The following is a 15039-nucleotide window of genomic DNA, read 5'->3' on the forward strand; positions in this document are numbered from 1 at the left end:
CCCAGCATGTTTTATTTAACACAATTTCTCTCGTAATTAGCCACGAAAGCCAACCCAAAGCGTACCTATTCCGGCAGGGAAGAGGCAGGAAGGATCCCGCAGCGCCGGGCTGCAGAGCCGGAGTCAGGCTGGGGAAAATTCATATATATATATGGAAAAAAATAACTAGAATTACGGTCGAGGGACTCTCGGATCTGCCGGGGAAGGTTTAATTTTGAAGGAATCGGTGTGATGTTGGACCCGCCACGGCGGCCGATCCGACAACGAGCGGGGTGTCCGATCGCTGTCGTTGCGCGGCCGCGGACGGCGCATCCCGAAACGGCGGAAGGTACCTGCGGGGCCGTGGGAAACCCGTTCGCACCGCACCGAGACCGGCGAAACTCAAACCTCCGCGGGAAGAAGAGGCGCGGCGTTGCGCGGCCGCGGGCGCTCCGCTCGCCCGCTCCGTTCTCCAACCTCCGCGGTGCCCGGAGCTCGTTTTTCGGGTGGGTGCTCAAAGATACGCCTCTCACACAGACACGGGCAGAGCGTTTTAAAAATTTATTTACAAAGTTGTGTACAACACGAAGGGATAACATTTAGAATACATATATTCATTCATATATAAACAGACTTCTATAATAGAATGACAGCGTTTTCCTCCTTTGTTTTTTTTTTTCTTCTCCAAAATTCTGATTTCGTTGTTTTTCGTTTAATATTTAAAATTTCCCCCGCTTATTTTTTTTTATACATTTTTTTTTTCTCATTTGTACGTTTATTTCGGATAAAACCGCTCCGGAGCGCCGGAACCTTCAAAAAAAGTGAAAGTTCGCAGCTCCTAATCGCGACCGTCATTTCGCCTCTTTAGAAAAATAAAAACCCCGAAAGCAACGTCAGTGATTTTTGATACAAATATGTACAAGCGGCGGCGGGTGGCCGATGCCCGCTGCTCGGAGCCCGGGCAAAGGGCGGCTGCGGAGCCCCGAGGGGGCGGCCGGCGGCGGCTGGGCTGCGGGAACTCCCCAGGGCTACTGCGCCGGCCACTTGGCCTGCACGGCGGCGGCGGGGGCTGCTGGCTGCAGGAACTGCCCGGCGATGATGTTGGTAGGCACGCTGAGGATGGGGGCGATGGCGGCGGTGGTCCTGGCCAGCGCCAGCGGCTGGTGGGCCATCAGGGCCGACTGCACGGTGACGGGCGGCCGCAGGAAAGTCTGGGCGCTGGCGGCCGAGCTGGCGGCCGGGACGCCGATGATGTTCTCGATGCTGAAAGAGGGGCGGCTGCTGGGCTCCGACTTGACGATGGAGCCGGCGGCTCCCAGGCTGTTGAGCTGCAGCTGGAGGCTGGGGCTGAGCTGGGAGTTGAAGGCTTTGCGGCTCAGCTCGCTGGACGGCAGCAGCGGCACGGCTGGCGGCAGCATGGGCCCCACGGGGGGGATGTAGGGGTACTGCAGCGCGGCGGCGGCGGCCGCGGGGTGCGTGTAGGCGCCGGGGTGCAGCCCGTAGGGGCGGCCGTAGGGGCCGGCGAGGCCGTAGGCGCCGAAGCCCTGCATCATCAACGCCGTCTGGTCCCGCAGGTGCTCCTGCTGGTGCCGCTTGAAGCGCTTCCTGCGGCGGAGGAAGCTCCCGTTGTCGAACATGTCCTCGGACTGCGGGTCCAGCGTCCAGTAGTTGCCCTTGCCCGGGTTGCCGGGCTCCCGGGGGATCTTGACGAAGCAGTCGTTGAGGGAGAGGTTGTGGCGGATGCTGTTCTGCCAGGCGGGGAACTTCTCCCGGTAGTAGGGGAAGCGGTTGCTGATGAACTCGCAGATGCCGCTGAGCGTCAGCTTCTTCTGCGGGCTCTGCAGGATGGCCATGGTGATCAGGGCGATGTAGGAGTAGGGAGGCTTCACCAGGCTGCTCTTGGGCTTGCTCTGCCCCGCCGCCGCCGCGCCGCCGCCGCCGCTCGCCCCCTCCTCGCCGCCCCCCTTGCCGCCCTCGGTCGCGCCGCCCGGGGCCACCTCGGCCGGGCTGCCGCTGCCGCTGCTGCCGCTCTCCGCGCCCGCCTCCGCGGGCAGCGCCAGCTCCGCCGCCTCGTCCAGCGGCAGGCGCGGCAGGGCGGCGGGGCTGCCGGCCTCGCCGTCGCTGTCCTTGCCCAGCCCGTCGTCGCCCTCGCCCACCACGTCGATATCCACATCCTCGGCCGCCGGGACGGTAGGGCCGGACATGTCGCTGGCGCTGCCGCCGCCCGACAGGGTCATCCCCGCTCGGCGGACGGGGCGCGGCGGCGGGGCCTCCCGCCCGCACCCGGCGGCGCGGCGGGCTCCCCCCGCGCCCCCCTCCCGCCGCTCCTCCGACCGGCCCCTGGGGCTAGACCCGAGCGGCCCGGCTGCCCCCCGCGGCGCCGTCCCCGCGGGGCATGGGGCGGCCGCGCCCGCTCCTCTCCCGTCCGCGGCGTCCCGCGGCGCGGGGCTGCCCTGGCCGCCCGGTCACCTCCGGCTGCACGCCCCGCTCCCGCCGCCGGGCATCGGGGATCAGGCGGCGACGCTGGATCCCGCCCGCCGCGATGAGCGCCCGCGGGCGCCGGGCATGGGGCCGCCGCCGCGGCTCCGCGGGCACCCGCCGCTCCACCGCTCTGCTCCGCGGCCGCGGCCTCGCCGCGCACCGCTCCGCCGCCCTCGGCTTTGCTTTGCTTTGGGTTTTTTTCCTCCTCTTTCCTGGGCTTTTTTTTTTTCTCCCCCCCCTTGGCGGAGGGAGGGGACGGAGCTCCCGGCGGCCGGGCGGGGCGGGGGCAGGAGGCCGGGGCGTCGCGGGGCCTCTCTCGCCACTTTGGAAGCGCGGCGGTCCGGACTGCCTGATAGATTACTTTCCCGTTAAAGATATACTCGGAGGCGGCGCCACGTGACCGCGTGACGTCAGGCGCCCCGCTGTGAAGTCATGCAAAACTCGAGTTGTTTCATGGACTGTCAACAAAGAGCAGCGCCGGCTCCGCTCGGCCCGCCCGCCCCGTCGGGCCACCCGCCCCGCCGGGACCCTGCCGCCCGGCAAGCCCCGCCGGGACCCTCGGGGCACCGGGACCCGCTGCCCCCCGCGGCCCGGCGCGGAAAAGTTCCCGCTGCTGCTGCCGCCACCGCCGCTCTCGGTGCGAAGGGCCCGGAGGCCGCCGCGGTGCGCTCGGCAAGCGGCCGCCCGGGCCGAGCGCAGGCTCAGCGGATGCGGGGCCCTGACAGCGCTTAAAACCACCGAGTTTGGGCTCTGAAGTCACTTTTCCGTGCGTTTCTTTGCTTTTTTTTTTTTTACTTTTTTCCATTTTTTTTTCCTCTTTCCAACAGCAGCACCAGCTGGGAACGGAAGATCAGAGAATGGCTATTGATTAATCTATTAGGTTAGTTGCAGAGAGAAATAAAAAGACGTAAAATAACAAAGGGAAATGATAAATAAAGAAGCTTTTAGCCGGTCCTTTTTTTTCCTCTTTTTTTCTCTTTTTTCTTTTTCCTTTTTTTTTTTTTTTCTTTATTTTTCCTCCTTCCAGAGGTGTTAACGACTTAATCGTTGCGGGCGTTAGCATATGAAAAAGTAGGAAATGAGGGAGTGTGTGTGAATGTGAGGACCGTATTGACGCGGCCCCAGGTAAGCCCCGGCCCGGGGAGAGGCGCCCGGCGGGGCGGGAGGGGGTCCGGCTGCCCACCCCTGCCCCGTTGCGCCCAGGAGAAGGAACCCCCCCTCCCGGGACCTCGGCCGTGGGTGGCTCCCGGGACTTTGCTTTTTAATTCGTAGCGCCGATGCCCTTGTCGTTGTACGTGTTGCCGGGTTTCGGTAAATACAATTAAATTAGGGAAATGCCCTCGGAGCCAACGGTTTCCCACGAGCGGTTCTGCTGTAGGGAAGGCAAATAGTTCCCTACCCCCTCCCCTAAAGTCCATCGGAGCCTCGTGAGTGTCGGTGTCCCGGCCTCCCGGAGAGCTTCTGCCCGGCCCCGACGGGCCGCTCCGGCTGCGGAGCCTTCGGGGTGACGTCCCGGCACCCCGCGGGGTGTCCCATCCGTTCCCGTCCATCCCTTCCCCCCTCCGCTCCGTTTTCACGCGTTTCCCGGCGGATGTCCGCGCCCCACGGACCGTGACCCCGGCCTCCGCGCCCGCGCACCGCTCGCACCTGTACTCACACTCAGATACCTCTGCGCGCACTCACACTCGCGCTGCCGCCCCGCTGCATCCCAAAGGCTCATCCCGGGAAAAGGGAGGGGTGAGGATTGGGGGTGGTGGAGGGGGGAAGACCAACTCCGCAGCCCCCTGTTTCATTTGTTGCGCTTTCCTTCGACACAATAAAAGTCAAATTAATTGATTCATGCCATTAATTACGGTGCTTAGCGTGAAAAGAAACGTTTCCCCTCGATTAGGGCTCTATTGTGTTAATCCCGTGTTCAATCACGGCTGCTGGCTGAGCGGCCCGGCCCGGCGGGGCTGTCCCACTCCGCGCCCCTCCGCACCCCTCCGCGCCCCTCCGCGGGCCGGGGGCGCTGCTGCGGTTCCCAGGGCTTTGAGGTGACGAACTTTAGGAAAGTATTTAGGAGCTCAACCCCACGGAAAGTATTTACCAGCCACCCGGGCGCAGTGGGGAGGGAGAAAAGCTTTCCTAAAAAAAAAAATTATTAAATTAAAAAAACCCAGGAAACTTGCCCCAAAATATCCCGGGAGCCCCCGAACCCACCAAAGTTCAAGAGCTGGACGTGAGCAGGAGCAGGGGCTGCGCCCTGCAAAGGGATAAAATAATTAAAGCGGCCTATGCGGAGGTGGAAACCCCCAATAATGACACCGCCAGAAATAGAAAGTGGGCGCCCATATAGACAGATAGATTTAGCAACAGGAGAAAAACAAACTGTATCGTCCGGATCGATACGGAGTCAAATAGAGACACGGCAAGCACCGGGGAAAGGGAGGATGGAGTAAGTTATGATAGAGAGGGAGAAATTAATTACAACTCAATTTGATTCTAATATGGCAAAGCGAGATCCAGGCTGCGAAGCGAGTTAAAAATAAATCCAGAGGCTGAGCCTCGGGGGTGGGGTGGGGGATTGAGGAGGAAAGGCAGGGCTGGGGCAATTTCTGCTTCTGTAATCGTTTTAAAGGAAGGAGAAACCGAAGGTGTCCCCTTTCATCTCCTTAAACCTATTACTTTCACTAATGAGTTATATAAATCGTTGACCTGACCTGGATTAAACCAGCATTGTGGTTCGTTTTAAACGTGTGGGGGGAGGAAAGGGGGTCGCAGGAGAGGGGCTGCGGGTGAGAAATCCCCGTAAAATAAACACACCCAAGGAGGGGGGACACACACAAACATCCCTCGGCCGTGGCCGGAGCGGGGCGAGCGCCGAGGCCGGACCTGCGGGGCGGCCGGGGCCGGGCACACCCGCCGGTACCGGGGCCTGGACCCCCCCCCCCGGCTCGGCCTGGCTAAAAATGCAGATTTTCAAATATATATCCTTTTTTTGTTTTCTTTCTTTATTTTTTAAAAAAGGCCTCTATTTGCACGTGGGGTTTTCCTTTTTCTTTCTTTTTATTTTTCTTTTTTTTTCTTTTAAATTGCAATAAATCGCCTGGAAAGCCGGCAGACCTCAGTGTAAAACGAAATTGGTCGTGTTTCCAAAACGGTTTCGGATTTATTTGTATTGGAAATGTATAAACATCCATTCTGTAAAAGGCAACACGTTTAATTAACGATGAGAGAGCAGTTAGGGGCAGAAAGCTAGTAAAATTGTGTGATAAATTTATGGCATTGTTAGCGTGCTTTTAATTATGGCTATTATGTTAATTATTTCACATTAGCATGGAGTTATCAGCAGCATGTCAGATTTAATCAAAACGAGCTTTTCTCTCGAAAATTGTGCTTTTCATTCGCCGCGAGGAGAACGGGGGGTCCCGAGCCGAAGCCGCTCCCCCCCCACTTCTTTATTTATTTAAAAATAAATAAATGAAGGCTCTTAAAAAGAGGACTTCCCATTGAAAAGAGTGGCTGGACGTGATCCGGGCTGGTGCAGGCGGCAGATCCCTTTAGGCTACTGCGAGCAGCGCAGGGAGGCAGAGGAGAGAAGCGACGCTCTTGTTTTTTAGGAATTCACCATTTTCACCCCCTCCGGAGAAGGCACTTTATCATTTTGGATCATTCTGTCAAACAATATGATGTTGCTCATTTTTATCTGTCCCGTTTTACAAAGCCCCCGTTCGCGCTGCCGGCCAGGACAACACGCCTGAGTACAAAAGAATAAAAGAGACAAGCCGGGAGAATATAGGATCGCTGCGTGGAGCAAAAAAGGAGGAAAGAGGAGGAGGTGTGTGTGAGCCTGTGAGTGTGAGTGCGTGTGTGCGCGGTGGGGGCTCGCAGCGGGCCGGGGACGGCTCCCTGCCCGGCGCTGCCCCGCAGGAGCGCGGCGGGGGTTCCCGCACACGCTCCGCAGCCTCCCCCACCCACCCCCCCCCGCGGGGGGAGGGGGTCCTCCGCCTCTCGGGCTTCCCCCCTCCGGGTTGGTGATGCCGGGGAGGCGAGCCGCCGGTTCCCGAAACGCTTTCGGTGTTTCCGAGCAAATAATAATAAAAATAAATAAAATGTAAAATTAATTAAAAAATTTAAATAAATAAATATCGCCGGGTTGGGAACACTCGGCAGCGGGGCAGGCGGAGAAGTTTTGGGGAGCTCTGTCCGCGCCGAGGTGCGGAGCGGTCCCCACCCAGCCGGCAGCCCCGCTCCCCGCCACCGCGCCCGCGGAGGAGAGCGGCAAACGCCCCGCCAGCCGCCGCGCAGCCCTCGTCAATCGGGTTCTGCCCTCTCGGCGCTGCACCCCGGCCTGCCTGCGCCGTCTCCTGACGCTTGGCCGCCCCGCGCAGCCCCGCGGAGCCCGCCCGGCTCTGCCCGCGGAATGACGAGCCCCCTCCTCGGGCCGGCCCCGCTCCCCCTTCCCCACGGGAGCGGGGGGCTGCGACCACGGCAGCTGCTGGCTTATTTTTAGAGCATTTCCATTCCTCCGGTTAATTTTAGATCGATTCATTATTTAGCCCCAGTTCGCCTTTAGGGAAATCCAAGCTGGGGGCGGCCAGCGCTCCGCGGCCGCGGGACTTTCCCCCGTGCGGGTTGCGCGGCCGCGCAGGAGAAAGCAACTTCGGGATCCCCCCAGACCCCACCCCAAGGGGCTGTTGCGGGGGGAGGGGGGACCGGCCGCTCCCCGCGGAACCTGCGCATTCCCCGGTGGGGCAGAGCGCAGGAGCAGAGAGGGGCCGGACACCCCGCGGTGTTTACGCGCTGTAGGCGCTGCGTTTTCCCTCCGAGCTGTGTGCGGGTGTCGGCGGCCGGTTGGGTTTCACCGAGGCGCAGATTTTCCATGTTCCCCTGGGAAGACACCCCCAAACCTCCCCCCACCCTTAACCGAGCGCAGGCGGCGGGGCTGCCCCGCGATCCCGGTCCCCCTCCCTGCCCGGCCACGGGGGACTGCGGGCAGGCGGAGACACCCTCCCTCCCCACCGAGGGCAGGGGTTTGTGTATGCATGTATATCATGTGCAGGCATATGCTTCCCCCGGCAGCCCCCCCCAGCCCAGTCTGGGCCGGGGGCAGCCCTCTCTGCACCGTGTCCATCCTCCCACCACACCCCGCGAACACGCCGAGCTCTCTCTGCTCTATCCAAACAACAGGCGTTTACGCCAAAACATCCGTTCGATGCTTTTTTTCCTTCAGGTGAGTGTTTGCCTTGGCTCCTCTTTGCCTTCCCATCCTGCCGGACCTGAGCTGTGCGCTGCCTGGATGCTGGTGGAGGGGTGCTGGTTCTACTCGGCTTGCAGGGGGACATCCCCGTACTGGACACAGGCAGGAACATCCCAGGGACCTGGGAGAAGCAGGGAGCAGTGCTCAGGTGTCCCCATACTGCAACCTCTTGGGACCCACAAAATAAACCCAAAATCATCAGGAGAGTGGAGCCTGGTACAGCTTAGACATTCAGGAATGTTACAAAGCAGGGAGAGAGCAAAATTAGTCTAGTGAGTTAAAATACAGAATTATTACTGGGCAAACTGGGCTGTGTGAGCAGAGGACCTCTGCTGCCTTTCATGCACAACGCTGAAACCAGTTGGCTTGCAATCAAAATCCATTTATTCTTCATATTTTCATTTTACAAGTCCTCACTCTAAACAAATGGGTAAGTGTCCAGGTTTGTACCTGCAAGCACCCAGCACCCGCTCTGCAGTCCCACACAGCCCCCGGAGCCCACGGGTAGTAGTTCCTGGAAGGGCCCTGCTCACATCCCTGTCTGTCTCCAACAAAATGGCTAAAACTCATCCTCCAAACACCCTGCGAAATCTCCAGCCCTGGAGGAGGCTCCTGGACTGCGAGGCATAATAAATACAAGAGGGGGAAAAAGTGGGCTCAAAAAATCCTTTTATTTGCTTTGTTTGACTTTATCAAGGGAAGGGCTGGGTGGGAAGGGGTGATCCTGGCCCAGCTCCTGGGTGGTGCAGGGGAAGACCCATGGCAGCCCCTGGCCTGGCTTCACAGTGATGCTGCAGTATGACACCCCTGTTTCCCTTAGCTCTGGGGGATGGCTGGTCAGTAAAAGGATGTGCTGGGAACATCATTGCTCCTTCAAAACATGGGGATTTCTTGTGAATGGAGGGAGAGGCTTGACTTGGTGGGCTTGAGTGGGGAGATCCATTTTATATGGACATGCCTTTATTTGTCTGGGGAAGGGGAGTAGATCACCATGACAGAATATTCATCCCTCCATCTATGCATGGCCCAAAGGGGTGGTGCAAATGGTACCAATTTGGTAGCAAACATGGGGACATACCTCAAAAAGAAGGGTTGGAACTTGAACTGAGGGGCTGCAGGGAAACAACAGTGAAAGGTCTCAAGCCGCTGCGGGGCTGTGCTCTGAGACTGACTTTGCAGGTAAAGAGAAGGTGTGAGGATGGCACAGCAGTTTGTTTGTTGTTTCTTTCCCAGTTGTTCCCCTTGCCAGTGAGATGCAAATGGCTGAGAAGAAGCTAAGAGGATTTCCAGGGATGCCAGGAGGAAATCCTTTGGCAGAAAGCAGCATTGCCAGGAGCCCTCCATGGGCTGTCCCAGTCCTCTTCCCAGCATGGAGCTAACATGCGCTTAACTCAGAGGCACTCCTGCCAGATTTTGCACGTCCTGAGAGTCCCCAAGGAACACCAGGAGCTGATTCAGGATTTATTTTAATTAATCAGCACAGCCACGACGTGGGCAGGACCCAGCTTCCCCTCCACGTGCTTCCCAGGGCTTCGTTTGTTTATTTTCTTTCCAGGATAGCTTTGTAAGCCGTTCCTCTGGCTCGTGTGTAACACCCTCGATTCCCTTTATTAAGCACGGAAAGACACGCGGTGAATTATCGCTGCTGTTAATAAAATTACTCTGCTAATATTTTTCCCCAACACATGGAATATTATTGATAGACAACGGGTGAAACCCCTCCTGGCGCAGGCGGCCGGCACAGGGCCTATGCATCACCGAAGCTCCATGTACACCATCCAAATGGTGCCTTGGTGGGGCGTAAGAGGTGCGCAGGCCTTTTATGGGCCTTCTGCAGAACAGTGAATTTTACCCAAAATGCAGGTTAAAGCCCATGCTAGGTATTAATGTAATCAGGTCCATAATCTCTCTATCAAAATCTCCCCAAGCACCTCTTCACCTGCTAAACCAGGTAGCTCCTCATCAGGAGAGCGCTGTAGCGGATTTTAGGGGACTCTCTGCTTTCTTTTTCTGTGAAGGAAAGACGTGTTGCTAAACCTCTGCGAGTCCTGGCTTAGTGGCAGAGCAAGGGGAGTCACTGAGGGGCTGTCCTGGCTTTGCACAGGTCCAACATTTTCCTCCTCCACCTTCTACATTCAGAATAGAGTTACCGTGGTTTTTCTATGACAAGTGGGTGCTCTCCACAAACTTCTTGGAAACAAAACCAGCAGGTTCAGAATGAAAAAAGTCTGCTTTCTTCCCTCAAAACCCTTTTTTTTAACCAAAATATTTCTTTTTCCTTATTTTTTTGGGGCAATGTGGACCATTTCCAGCAGAGCTGCTTCCTGCTGTTGCCCACAAAGCTTCTTTGCCGGTTTGACCATTAGGCAACTTCATGTGAATTCGATTTAGGTCCTTCACCTTATCAGAGGAATCCTTATTAAACATTTTATTTAATTATTTTAATACTTTGCATGGCTTGTTGTAGAACCCTACTGATTTCAGAAGCTTCTCTGAGGGATCACAGGCAGCGCAGAACCCAGGTGAGCACTTCCAATGCTTGTTGGCAACTTAGCTCATGTCTAAAACAGGATGGATAAAACCAGGTAGGGTTTTAATTTTGACAAAAATCATTAAAGGGTGGTTTTTCCAATTGAAAGGGGAGGACGTGAAGAATTAGTGTTTATTCCTTGAACTGAATCAACATTATTTTTGTTGTTGGATTTCCTGGTTTTGCTCAGGAAAAAGAGTTTCCAAGAGGAGTTCCAGTTAAGGAGGTGGTGAAACAGCGGATTGAGCTTGTCAGACCGTATGTACAGTCTGTAAATAAAGCTTATTTAGGGGCTCTTGTTAAAATATTGCATGATAGAGGAGTTCAACAGGCACGTTTAAATGGATTCTGAGCAACTGGGCAGAGAGAAAATATGTCTGTGGGACCATGAAACATTTATCTGTCCAGAAGGAGAGGGGGAAAAAAAAAAAGCCAGGAATGATCTATCATAAGGCAGGAAATCTGCACCTCAGCATTTGCCAAAATGTCTTAATTGCTTTGTAAACTCATCTAAATAAATAAAACGTGGAGGGCTGTTGCAGTTCTCTGCTATGAACGAGCATGGTCTATGCAGCAGGGGATAAAAGGTCTAATTCTGCCCAGGGCTGGGCTCATTCCTGGCTCAAGGATGCTGAGGGGTTTATCGCAGCTGTGGCCGCCGGTGTGAGAGGGTAGGAAGGTTTCACAGCTCTGGGCTTGGAGGGGTTGTTGGGATGTGCAGGGGCTGTGATCCCATCAGCCAGGCAGCAGGCAGCAATGCCCTGTGCCAGCCCTTGGCCATGAACAGGAGCCACTCGGGCGGCTTTCGGCCCCGCTGGGCACTCACAGCCGGTGCTGCTCCCCTTTATGCAGGTATTTTACTGCTGCTTGTAAGTTTTAGTGGTGAAAACAGCTGTGTGATACTTGTAGACCACTTACTTGGAGGACTCACCCAGGACGGGTGTAAGAGGGCTCCTTCTGTTTCCTTAGTTTTATTTAAAACTTCCCAATTTGTGGGTTTTTTTCCATGCCCTACTTCCCTTGGGAAAATATTCCACTGCCTAGGAGACACTTCTCCTTGTAGTTGGTCTACATAGGCCATTTATTAATTTTACTTCATTACTGCTTGTTACACCTCTTAGCACTGATGCAGAGTTAACGTTCGTTCATAATAAGAAGACATTTGTGCTGACATAAAGCTTTCAAGCCAGTGATCTCAAAACACTGCACAGAAATGAATGAATTTAACTTGTGCAACTCATTTAGCAATGGGAAAGCGTTATTGTTCCCCAGTGCTGAGAGGGGAGATACTGGGATTCACAGGGAACAACTCCAGTTAGTGCTCAACACTCAGGTCTGTTCTCATGGGACTGCACCTTCTGCAGGCTCCTCCTTATCCTCTGCTTGTACTCTCTGCCTTGCTCCAGATAAGTGGGAAGACGGCTTTCCTCCTCAAAATCCAGAAGAGATGGTTTCTCTGGGTGTGTGGACATGCTACATTTCACCCCAAGAGCATCGGGCCCCCAGAGCACAGGTAACCGTGCTGCAGCAAGGACTTGCTGGATTCACTTCCAATAAACTCTTATTTGGTTCCTGGTGGCTCTGGGTTTGGAGGTCACTGATGGGTGCCACTCTCCAGCCTTTCGCTGAACTGCCCAGAAGTAGGAAATGACTGCAGTTTTACAAAGGTGAGTACAGTCACTAGGTCCCCATGGCCACTGAGACCCATCTCTGTGTGCGTGTTATCTGTGGCCTGGGAGTGCAAAGTTAAACAATTGCATGGGTTTTGGGGTGGGGTTAGGACTTGTGGGACATCAGGTCAGATCCTTGTGCTGTTTCAGGATGGAGTCAAGCCTGTATGGGGTTGGTAGGTAAGGAGCTGGCTCCTCTCTTCAACTTTTGCTTTGTTTCTGGAGTATAACTGGCTTCCATCTACTCCTACAGCCCATGGCTACAGGCTGGCTCTAGTAGATCTGTCAGGGTCTTCAAGCAAAGGGATGAACCTCCAAAGTATTCTTCCAGCCTTACAGATTGCATTTCCAGAATGACTTGGCATAGCACTTAAACCATGTGAATTAATGGGATTAATGTGCTAATGGTATTCTGAATCTGAATTAGAGCTTCATTTTCCAGGTAAGTCTTGGTAAAGTTTGTAAGGTAAATTTTCATCTTCATAGATGTGAACTGTGGTAGTTGCTCCTTCCTTGCTTCCTCCTGATAGTTTTCACCATTTTATTGTCATTCCTTAGTAAACCTCATCCTAGAGCAATGGTCATTCCTGTGTTGAAGCTGTGGTGAATGCAGCTCCTGAGTAACTTCAGTGGTGCAGCTCATGGAGAGATGATGACTGGAGGAGGCACACGGCTGAGATTTTGTCACAGTATCCTGCCAGTTTGGCTTCTGTTAACTACTAACTGATGGCCTGGTCTAGTATCCCTCACATGGACAAAGAAGGATGTTTTATCAGGAAGCTCATGTGGTTGCTTCTGTTGCAGTAATTATTTGCATGAACAGAGGGGTCCTTGAGTTGGTAAGAATTTTTGGGGCTGTGGTTCTGGGAAGGACATATGTCTAGCATAGCTTTAGCTAACATGTCCTGCATGTTTTACATGTTTCTTATGTGTGTGAAATGTAATATGTATTTTGGAGCCATGTATTTAGGTATGATCTCATATAAGTTTGGCAGATACATATGTTCATATCATATAGCACAGGCATACTTACCTTCCCTTAGGACTCCTTGTATTCAAGGACTTTTTTCTTGTTGGCTTAGCTGGAACACAATTAGGTCCAAATTTCCCCTTCAAATTGCAGCCATCCATCTGAAAGAAAAAACCGACAGTGTGACGTAACCATTATGTTTAAGTCAAACATAAATGTTAGGTATGGATCCATCCTGTCAATGGCAAGAAGATTTATGCCTGTCTGTGTGAGGCTACATAATCCCTTGAAACAGGAACGATGTTTTATTTTCTATCTGCTGGTGATCGGTCTCAGGGGTCTTATTCCTTCAAAGAACAACATGAAACGGGCTGAGGTGAAGCTCTTGCCCAAGTGAATGACACTTCCCCTTGCAAACAACTCGGTGCAACTTGCTGGCAGAATTACCTGGACAGAAATCTCCCCTTACATTTACCTTTCTCCCACGTTACTTGCCTGAATTCATGAGGCTGAGGAGAGGGAGAGGAGGAACATTATGATGAGGAAGAAGCTGCAAATTGGGCGAAGTTCTGAAGATGAGGAGGTTGAAAAAGAAAAAATTCAAGAGGAGAAATTAAATAAAGAGGTGTTAGGTACAGGAGTCAAACACACACTGCCTGACCCAATGGGAGGGCATCACTTTAACAGCATAATTAGCAAACAGCCTCGCTGAAAGGTCTCTGCTCACTGCCCCTTGCTACCTTCCTGCCTCTGTGGTGCAATATTTGTTCCCAGTTTCTCCTGCTAAAGTTTATAGACACAACTTTAAAAAAAAAGGGGAGGGGGGAGTATTTTCTGTAATTACTCGTTAACCAACCTACAGCAGCAAATGAAGCCCCAGCCCTGCGCTTTTCTGCTTAACGCCAATCAGACGAGAGCTTCGCATTATGGTTTAATAAACCGTAATTTCTGACAAAGGTAACTGTCACCTTTTGTTTCATTCTGCACGTTTATTTTTCAAGCACCAGAGCTGACCTCCGAACTCAATCTGCACTTGCCTATTGATGCATAAATATCTGTAATATCACAGTAAATTAAATTCGGTTTTAAAGGGTTTCTACTTAACAATCTGTCAGAACTTTCACAGCATTTGATTTCTAGTTTCCTCTGTCCACTGACAGGTTTATCTCAATATGGCTTGATTAATGAAACCTTTTATTTGGAGTAAGCATACCTATTATTACCGTAATCTCTTAATGCTTGCTTAGGCAACATTGTACTCTGACAGCAGGGCTCCAAAAACTTCCAGCCCCTTCCCTGCTTAGTGGAGCGGGCAGCGAGGTTTGGAGGCTGGGGAGGGGACAGCATTGTACTGCCTTGCACTTTTTTGGGGGGGAGGTATTTATGAAATCAAGCAGTGTCCCAGTTTAGTGGGTTTTCAAATGATTTTTGGTTTTTTTTTCATGGAAGTTGGTATTAAATGTGTCTTATTGCAAAGTATTTTTAGTTAAGATTAGCAAATGTACATTTTATTTGTGATTAATCTTATCCCAGGGATGCAATGGATGTTCTACAGGCGATTTGTTGAGTTTAGGGAAAAAATACTGTAGCATAGCTGAGAGAAGTTTGAGTAGATTTGGACATCAGAGTCATTGACTTCTGATACTTGGTTTTCCCAGCACATGTCATGGGGTAAATCACTTCATCTCTCTGTCCTCTAATCTCATCCTCTAATCTCATCTCACTAATGGTGTAACAGAGTAAATAGAGTTACTCTGTGAGTGGCAGAGTAAAGCTACTCTACATGAGAGAAGAGTTGAGGCAAAGCATTTCTGTTTGTGGCGTGGGAATACTACTACTTACTGCACAGGAGGGTCTGGAAGTTGAATTGCTGACTCCGCTGTGCCTTCAGCAGGCAGCGATGCCGTTGTCACTACTGATTGCTCTGCGACAGTGACTTGGATGAAAGACGAGGTGCTTTGATACCCTTAACAAGACAGAAGCAAGGAAGTAACCAGGAAGTTGCACCCCTGGATGAGGAAAAAATAAGGGCTGTGCTTTTCATCCCTAAGAGATTTTTTCATTTAGCCATATTAATGAGAAGTGCACCTTTCCCTGGGCTCCCCAAGGGTTACACTGCTTCCCAATGAGCCAACCTGAGCCCCACAGAGCAATGGGAGCTCTGACA

The 15039-nt window shown here is 53.4% G+C and overlaps 1 protein-coding gene across 1 annotated transcript; it reads right to left on the reverse strand.

Moving 5' to 3' along the window:
* Window positions 1–865: 865 nt before the first annotated feature.
* On the reverse strand, window positions 866–2791 carry FOXD3 (forkhead box D3). The gene has a single exon (XM_084266508.1). It carries the CDS (start codon window positions 2214–2216, stop codon window positions 1008–1010), a length of 1209 nt encoding a protein of 402 aa, XP_084122634.1. The 5' UTR covers window positions 2217–2791; the 3' UTR covers window positions 866–1007.
* Between the last annotated feature and the right edge of the window lie 12248 nt (window positions 2792–15039).

This window comes from Gallinula chloropus (genome assembly GCF_964237585.1).
Source record: "Gallinula chloropus genome assembly, chromosome: 6".
Lineage (NCBI taxonomy): Eukaryota > Metazoa > Chordata > Aves > Gruiformes > Rallidae > Gallinula > Gallinula chloropus.

Coding starts and splice junctions, on each gene's coding strand:
- FOXD3 (XM_084266508.1), bottom strand. CDS start 2,216: ATGACCCTGTCGGGCGGCGGCAGCGCCAGCGACATGTCCGGCCCTACC.